At 50.1% G+C, this 9,625-nt stretch overlaps 1 protein-coding gene across 1 annotated transcript; it reads left to right on the forward strand.

Moving 5' to 3' along the window:
- Positions 1-7,450: 7,450 nt before the first annotated feature.
- Positions 7,451-8,971, forward strand: LOC119284001 (aspartic proteinase CDR1-like). The gene has a single exon (XM_037563319.1). The coding sequence runs from the start codon at positions 7,466-7,468 to the stop codon at positions 8,969-8,971; it is 1,506 nt and encodes a 501-aa protein (XP_037419216.1). The 5' UTR covers positions 7,451-7,465.
- The last annotated feature ends 654 nt before the right edge of the window (positions 8,972-9,625 follow it).

Below are 9,625 nucleotides of genomic sequence, written 5' to 3' on the forward strand. Positions count from 1 at the left end.
AAAGTAGTATGGAAGTAACGATAACGGTGGCAAAAGTAATAGTAGCAGTTTTGTAGCAATCGTAACAGTAGAAATGGAGAAGTAACTTAGCAAAGAACAATATGTGAAAAGCTCGTAGGCAATGGATCAATGATGGATAGTTATGTCAGATTAATTCATCATGCAACAGTTATAACATAGGGTGACACAGAACTAGCTCCAGTTCATCAATGTAATGTAGGCATGTATTCCGCATATAGTCATACATGCTTATGGAAAAGAACTTGCATGACATCTTTTGTCCTACCCTCCCGTGGCAGCGGGGTCCTAATGGAAACTAAGGGATATTAAGGCCTCCTTTTAATAGAGTACCGGACCAAAGCATTAGCACTTAGTGAATACATGAACTCCTCAAACTACGATCATCACCGGGAAATGTCCCGACTATTGTCACTCCGGGGTTTGCCGGATCATAACACGAAGTAGGTGACTATAACTTGCAAGATAGCATCAAGAACTCACATATATTCATGAAAACATAATAGGTTCAGATATGAAATCATGGCACTCGGGCCCTAGTGACAAGCATTAAGCATGGCAAAGTCATAGCAACATCAGTCTTAGAACATAATGGATACTACGGATGAAACTCTAACAAAACTAGCTCGATTACATGGTAAATCTCATCCAACCCATCACCGTCCAGCAAGCCTACGATGGAATTACGCACGCACGGCGGTAAACATCATGAAATTGGTGATGGAGGATGGTTGGTGATGATGATGGCGACGAATTCCCCTCTCTGGAGCCGCGAACAGACTCCATATCAGCCCTCCCAAGGAAGAACAGGGCTTAGCGGCGGCTCCATATCGTAAAACACGATGAATCCTTCTCTCTGATTTATTCTCCAAGAACGTGAATATATAGAGTTGGAGTTGAGGTCGGTGGAGGTCCAGGGGACCCATGAGGCAGGGGGCGTGCCCTGCACCCTAATGGACAGGGTGTGGGCCCCCTTTTGTTGATTCTTTAGCCATTATTTTTTATTAATTCCAAAACATGACTCCGTGAAGTTTCAGGTCATTCCGAGAACTTTTATTTCTGCACAAAAATAACACCATGGCAATTCTGCTGAAACAGCGTCAGTCTGAGTTAGTTCCATTCAAATCATGCAAGTTAGAGTCGAAAACAAGGGAAAAAGTGTTTGTAAAAGTAGATATGTTGGAGACGTATCAACGAGAAACTTGCAATACCCATTAAGAAGCTTCAGGATTATATCACCGCAGCGCAGCAAGGGACGTTCATTCCCGACAAAGAGAAGGACGAGCTGACTGAGGCCCTCGGGAATCCTGAGCACCCTGGACAAACCCGAGGCACACCAGGCTCCGTTCCCTGGGTGGTTAGGTTTCTCGGCGCAGACGGTTACAGATGCCGAGAGAGAAAGAGGAAAGCTGAGCTGAGCGAAATTCAGAAGCTCAATGCAAGATTAGCAAAGCTAGAGGAACTTGCAGCTGTCGGCCAACCATCTCGGCGATACGAAGCTACCCCAGAAGCTACCCCACCATCTCAGCGGAGAAGTAGCATGGCTTCCACGGAGCTCGTTCAGCCTGATTTCACGGCTCCTCGATACCCCATGGATACTATCACGAAGGCTCAACATTGCGAGCTTATGACGAAATGGCAGAACTTCACTTTGAAGGCGGCTGTCGGCTCTATTGCACCTCCTCAAGATGACAGAACTTTTCACTGCCGTTTGATTCCACATGGCTATGCTGTTGTGACGGTGGATGAAAAAATGGAGGGATTTCAGGAGCTAGAGCTTAACCACCCTATAGGTGAAGGGGAGAATCATCCGGGAGCTGCTTTATGGAGTACCTGTCTATGGAGGAAGGAGTACATTAAGCTTCCAAACTGGACGCCTCCTCCTCCGGCGAGTCAGGGCACTCCGCCTCCTCCGGCGAGTGATCAGGGCACTCCGCATCCTCCGGCGCGTGACGGCACTCCAGCTCCTCCTTTGCCTCCTCCGACGAGCACTCCGCCTCCTCTAGCGCGTGAGGGCACCCTGGCTCCTCCTCCACCTCCCCCGGTGCATCGGAGCACTCCGCCTCCTCCGGCGTGTCTGCAGACTCCGCCGTGTCAGCAACGAAGGAAGAGAGACACCGCCGCTCCGGCGGCTAGCAGTACAAGCAGAGGCAGGATGCAATTCAAATACGGTCCATCTCTTAAGGCTCCGGAAAAGTTACCATATGAGAGGACCGACAAGGAAAACGAGAACATCAGACATGCCCAAGTGAGGGACCATTTTGCATGGAAACCTCCACCTCCGAAGGAAATGGTAGATCCGGTGAAAGCGAAGTGGACTATCGATGCCCTGAAGCGACCACGACTACCTCCGCTGGATTCCAACTATGTCCACTGTATTAAAAAGACATATAAGGAAGCGGAGCGGTCGGGAAGTACTTGCAGTGATGCAAGGTTAGCAGAACAAAGAAGTGGGAAAAAAATGCCCAGCTCGGCGAACAGGCGAACCAAACGTGCCCCCCGCTCAAGGTGTCTAGCGATATCGCCACTAATCATCCAGGGATGGTGCCCAATACCAATCCTGCTGATTACCTGAGCGATGATGTAGAGTTTGAAATAATGGAGGCGAACACCTTCAAATACGAGTACGTGAAGATTGCATGAATGGTACATGAAAACCTGTAGCGAGTCTGGGAAAAATAGTTTCATGCTAAGAATTAAAAAGGAGCATGACCTCGTTGGAACTGAGCTGTTGCCTGTTGAATTTGTGGAGTTATTCCAGTTATATACAATCAAATGGCCCTCGACAAACAACTCGTGTCTTGCTACAGTCTGTAAGTATTACTTCTGTAATTAAGTCTCTATATATAGCTCAGCTCTTTCATTGCATGTATATATAATTATCCTCACTATATTATGTAGGTTGAAGATCGTTGAATGCAGAAAAGCACAAATCTATGACATTGGGTTCATTAACCCAAATATCATACATGAATGGACGGTTAAAAACTAAGTCACAGATACCGAGGACAACTTGCTACAACCGTTGCTTGTAAATCAAAACAAAGAGAAAATACTCTTTCCTTACAACTTCAAGTGAGTGTTACTGTCTTGCGCATATTCGGTTTCCCTTACTCGAGGTTATAGTAATGTAATTGATGAGTTATTCATGCGTGCGCAGCTTCCACTTTATTCTGCTAGAGATTAAGCTTGACCGGGAGTAGCAACTGTCTTAGACTCGAGACGAAAATATCTCCAGGACTATGCGAACATGACTGAAATGCTCCAGAAGTAAGTTCAACCGATCATTATCGCACCATATTGGCAACTTTGTTCATTTCCTGATATCAAGTAATTATTGTCTTTGTCTGGCAGGGTTTGGAAAGAGTTCACCAGAATTGTTCCGGGACTGCCGAGGGGGCTGCGATTTAAACACCCGAAAGTAAGTACTACTAGCTAGTTCCGCGCATCTCCTATTGATTCTAGCTAGTTTCATCGATACCATTTAGCATGCTTGATTATCAGTTTGATTGAACTCTATTTCTCGTAAAGTGCTTGTGGTAGGAAGCCGGGAATGATTTTTGTGGATACTATGTTTGCAAGTTCATCAACAATGCGACGACCTCTAAGAGGGGCTACTCTGAAAAACAATATGAAGTATGTAAACAAAAATATTCCCAATTTTATTTTATTACCATCAATTGTGTTGAGTTTCATTCATATATATATATATATATATATATATATATATATATATATATATATATATATATATATATGTATTGACCCTCGTCTTTAAATTAGTTGTGGCAGATGCGGGATGAACTCCTACCACATGATCACATACGAGAAATTCAAGAGGAATTGGCGGGATTCTTTCTTGACCACGTCATACCTAAAGCCGGAGAATACCATGTGGAAGTTGAAACAGATTTTAGATGTTAGGGATTGTAAGACATGTTATATTGTATATATGTAGTAGCGTCAGATAGTTATACGAAAACTTGTTGTTCCACCAATCTCTTAGAGAAAGAGAGGTCTCACTTCTCTCTCTCTATATATATATATGTTCATGACGATCTTCTGTAATTAATGGTTCCTTCATTTGCTTACTAGCTAGCGTGTCGAGTTCGTTCTATACGTATAGTAGCTAGCGTCAACCAAGCACAGAGAAAGAGATGTCACTTCTCTCTATTAGCTAACTAACACAATATGATCAAGCCCCTAAATTAACCCTCGAAAACCCCCTAACCCCCCCTTTCAAAAAAAGAACCCCAACTCCGACCAGCTACTGATGCGTGGATGCCTTTTGGTCTCGGTTGGTATTACCAACCGGGACTAAAGGTCCTGCTGCCTGGGCGCCCCGCAGCGGCCATGTGGAGCCCCTTCTGTCCCGGTTCGCTAAAGGTTTTGGGATTTAGTCCCGGTTCTGGAATCGGGGCTAAAGGGCCTCTGGAACCGGGATAAATGGGCTGTTTTCTACTAGTGGTGTCGGCCGGTTGATGGACGGGAGTTAACCATAGGGAATCTGAAAAAGTGGCGGAAAGTCTGAAAAGTCAAAAGTTGAGGGAGTACATAGTTGTGCATTGCATTGATTGTGTTCTTCCTTATTTGCCGGTATTTGTCCCCCTTCAGTAGACATATTCCGACGATGAGTTCGATGACACCGATAAAGAACTATACTATCTTCAGAAGTGCCAGGCAAGCAAAACCCCCTTATTCATTCCGATACAACCCCACTCTCTCGCTCCTGCTCTTTTTACTGCATTAGGACAACAATGATTCAACTGTTGCATGATGCGGTAGTTGAACCCCTTTCCTCTGCATGACCTGTCATTGCCACAGTAAATAGATGAAACCCACTAGCATGAGTAGGAGTTGTTTGAGCCCTGATGTGCCTACTCATTCATGCTTGTTGTCATGCCTGCTATGGCTTAGAGTTGTGTCAGGTCTGATTCATCAGGGATGAATTGGAGGTGTGTGAACATGTCCTACTGTTGAGAGCTAAGTGTGTGAACACGATTTGGTAAATGTAGCGATGAGAGGCCATGTAGGAGTACATGGTGGGTTATCTCATTGAAACCGTCCTCAGGAACTGAGTTCTGTGTTTGTGATCCATGAACAGTTACTACCACACATTGGGTTCCGGTAACTCGACCCCTCTCGACTTATTAATCAACATGATCTCTGTCCAGGAGTTGCAACTAGTTTCCGGTGTTTGTAGGTAGTGTTAGTAGTCTACCAAGTGGCACCCGGTACAGGTGGGCTTGGGACAGACTAGGCACCGTGGCACGGTGTACCAAGCGTAGATCCACCCGTCGAGGTGGGCTTGGGAACCCTACACACATTGTTTGGGGTCGTGACCGACACCCCGGCCGGAGCTCCTTGCGGATGGAACCTGAATAGGCGATAAACCTGGACGAGAGACTTGTGTGGTTAGTCAGGTCGTGGCCGACACCCTTGCCGGGCTTCCGCTTGAAGGTTGCCGAGTACATGTCGTGTAAACCGCGGTAAGTGGTGAGAGCGTGTGTGAAGAAGTACACCCCTGTAGGGTTAATATGATCTATTCGAATAGTCGCGTCCGCGGTAAAGGACCTCTGGGTTGCCTATACAGTTCATAGACAAGTGAAAATGGATACTCTAAAATGCGCAAGATAAGCGTGAGTGCTATGGATGACGTTCTCGTAGGGAGACGGGAGCGGATCCATAGTGGTGTATTGCTATGGTGAATATGTGGACTCGTGTGCGCCACCTCAAAGAGTTACTTGCAGTCGTAGTTCAGGATAGCCACCGAGTCAAAGCTAGCTTGCTGCAGTTAAACTCCACCACCCCCTTTGTTGATACTGATGCATATGTAGATAGTTCTGATGTATGTCTTACTGGGTACATTTGTACTCATATTTGCCTATTATATGTTTTTGCAGAGAGACTTCAGTCTCACTAGTAGTACCGCTTGGACTTCGACGTTTAGCTTGTTACCTCAGTTACGATCTTGTGCCCTCGGCAGGATCTAGTAGATAGTCAGGCTTCTCAGCCTTTTTCATTTGTAGATGTCTGTACTGAGACATGATAAGCTTCCGCATGTGCTTGATTTGTATGCTCTGAATGTTGGGTCATGAGACCCATGCTTGTAATATCTCGCTCCTCGGAGCCTATTGAATAAAATATTAGAGTCATGTTGTGATGCCATGTTGTATTTGCACATATCGAGCATATTGTGTGTATGTTATTGAAATGCTTGGTATGTGTGAGATCTGACTATCTAGTTGTTTATCCTTGGTAGCTTGCTACTGCTTCCACTGAGCCTTGGTAGCTTGCTACTGCTCCGGAACACTTAGGCTGGCCGGCATGTGTCCTTCTTCGTTCCTGTGTCTGTCCCTTCGAGGAAATGTCACGGGGTGTCTACCGGAGTCCTGTTAGCCTGCTACAGCCCGGTTTACCGGAGTCATGCTAGCCCAGTTGCTACAGCCCGGATTCACTCGCTGATGACCGACACGTTTGTTGTTGGGTCATGTATGTCTGTCCCTGTAAGTCAGTGCCACTTTGGGTTCACGACTAGCCATGTCAGCCCGGGTTCTTTGTCATATGGATGCTAGCGACACTATCATATACGTGAGCCAAAAGGCGCAAACGGTCCCGGGCCTGGTAAAGCATCACCCGTGGGAATACCGTGCGTGAGGCTGCAAAGTGATATGAGATGTTACATGCTAGATCGGTGTGGCGTAGGATCGGGGTCCTGACACAGGGGAGCAGCGGCGGCGCGCCTACGGCTCGTGATGGAGCTTCGAGCTGATGTGCATCTCTGGAAAGTCCTTGTAATTTTTCTATATGTATGAGGTGCTTTGTATTGATGTTTATCCTTAGATCTGGGGCTTATTCGCAAAAAATGGCCCTAAACACCATTTACCCCCTCCCCCCTTCCCCCATTAACCTGGGCCTACGCAAGATGTTTGTCGTTCTACATTTTGCTCAGAAGCGATGGATGGAATGGAATCACTGAGGCGTAGAACAAATGGAAGCTCAAGAAAGAGGAGAAAATAAGTGTCTGTTTAATCCCTTGACGTTTCTCAAAGATTTACCGTTACTATTAGCATTTTTGCCGGGTGGCCGGTGACATACTGCCAATCAATCAATCACCAGCATTGGCAAGATTGGCAAGTACTAGTAATCTTTTATCATGAATTATTAGCAAAATCTTCAGTTTCACGCACAAGATGATCCCCTCGTCTGCAGCTCTCCAATACGGAACCTACCCTTAATTCCAGGCGTGGTGCAGAAGGTAATTAATTGCGCATATTTACGCAGCGGGCTGGCAAATATTCGTCAACAATCAGCACTTCATATCCTGACTTGCCCAATTCGTCGTCTCGCCATTAACTTTGGCAAATTCCCACTATTTATATACTTGTCTAATCTGCATAACAGCAGCAGCAACCAATCCTTGGGAGTTGAGTTGCAGTAGGTCACAATGGCTGCGACGACGAGGGTATCTCGCGCTCTCCTGCTCGTCGGCGTCGTCCTCACGGCGCAGCTGTGCGCTTGCACGTCCTACAGCGGCGATGGGTTCAGCGTGGAGTTCATCCACCGCGACTCCGTCGGGTCGCCGTTCCACGACCCCTCGCTCACCGCGCACGGGCGCGTGGTCAAGGCGCTCGCGCGCTCCTACGCCCGCGCCGACGAGCCGTCGGCCCACGGCGTCGTGTCCGAGCTCACCTCCACGCCGTTCGAGTACCTGATGGCCGTGCACGTGGGCACGCCGCCCACCCGTCTGCTCGCCATCGCCGACACCGGCAGCGACCTCGTCTGGCTCAACTGCAGCAAGAAGCACGGTCCTGGTCCGGCGTTTGCCGGTGACGCGCCCTCACCCCCGCCGTCGCCGGGCGTCGTGTTCGACCCCGCCAAGTCCAAGACGTACCGCCTCGTGGGCTGCGACTCCGGGGCGTGCCGCGCACTCTCGGACTCATCCTGCGCCGGCGGCGACAAGTGCACCTACTATTACTACTACGGCGACGGCTCCGCGACCAGCGGCCTCCTCTCCACCGAGACCTTCACCTTCGCCGACAACGCCCCCGGCACCCGCGGCGAGCGGACGACGCGCGTACCCAACGTCAACTTCGGCTGCGGCACGACCTTTGTCGGCTCCTTCATCGGAGACGGCCTCGTCGGCCTCGGCAACAGCAACCTCTCCCTCGTCAGGCAGCTGGGCGCGCACGCGTCGCTCGGACGGAGGTTCTCCTACTGCCTCGTGCCCTACTCCATCAACGCCTCCTCCGTGCTCAACTTCGGCGCCCGCGCCACCGTGACGGAACCGGGCGCGGCGACGACGCCGCTGATCCCGTCCAGGGTGAGGACCTACTACACCATCGACCTCGCGTCTGTCAAGGTCGGCAACGCGACTTACAAGGCGCCGCGCCAGACCCCCGCCATCGTCGACTCCGGCACGACGCTGACGTTCCTGGACAAGGCGCTGCTAGACCCACTCGTGAAGGAGCTGGCCGGGCGGATCAAGCTCCCGAAGGCCCCGCCGCCGGCGGACCTCCAGCTGCCGCTGTGCTACAACGTGAGCGGGCTAAAGGAGGGGCAGATCGCGGCGACGATCCTTGACGTGAAGCTGGGGCTGGGCGGCGGTGCGGCGGTGACGCTGAAGGCGTTGAACACCTTCGTGGTGGTGCAGGCGGAGACCCTGTGCTTGGCGATTGCGCCGGCGTCGGAGCGCCTTCGGACGTGGATCATCGGGAACATCGCGCAGCAGAACATGCACGTCGGGTACGACCTCGACAAGCGCACCGTCACGTTCGCCGCAGCCGACTGCGCGAGGGCTTACCCCGCCCACGCACCCGCACCGGGCCCCGCCCATGCCCACGCACCCGCACCCGCCCCAGCCCATGCCCTCGCCGCGCACCCGCCCCCGCCCCGGCGCATGCCCACGCCCGCGCACCCGCCCCCGCCCCGGCACATGAACGGCTCCGTGTAGGCGTGTAGCCATAAATCTGTACACCGTTCTTTTCTTTCCTTTAAAAAAAAATGATCACCGTTACTGGCAGTTAGTATTTTCAGGGGAGGTTTATTTTCTTGTGGCCGCATGCATCAACATTTTTCTTTTCACGAATCCACAAAAGACTTGCGTATCATTGTATTGATAGGAGAAGGTTTGACGAAGACATTACAAAGACAACCTTGCAAGCACGAACACGAAGGCGGCGTTAGCAAGGCATACAAGAACGCCTAAGAAGGGTATGCGGGACCAAACTACGTACCCTACGTCTCGTTGATCAGCTGGGCAAGCCCCCCCTGCCCCAGCATGAGCCCAAGCTCTAGCTCGTGTTTTATCTCGTTCATGGGTCGCATCACCGAAGGTGTGTCACCGCTGAACACACAGCCGTTGCGGTGCTTCAGGATTCGCCAGGCCGTGAGGATGAACACGATGGCAAGCCCGTGTCGCAGGGGCGATTGGAGAGTCTTGGATACCGGTTGAGAACCACTCACGGAACTCATCGTCCGAGCTGGGGAGCGCAGTCGTGGTATGACACCAGGCCAGAATCTCATACCACACCTTGCTAGAGAAGGAACAACCCGCAAGAAGGTGCCGGATGGTTTCCGGTTCCTGGTCCCACATAAGACATAGAGG

Source organism: Triticum dicoccoides, chromosome 4A, assembly GCF_002162155.2.
Source record: "Triticum dicoccoides isolate Atlit2015 ecotype Zavitan chromosome 4A, WEW_v2.0, whole genome shotgun sequence".
NCBI lineage: Eukaryota > Viridiplantae > Streptophyta > Magnoliopsida > Poales > Poaceae > Triticum > Triticum dicoccoides.

What these genes read in the sequence shown, in the direction of transcription:
- LOC119284001 (XM_037563319.1), top strand. Translation starts at nt 7,466, where the DNA reads ATGGCTGCGACGACGAGGGTATCTCGCGCTCTCCTGCTCGTCGGCGTC.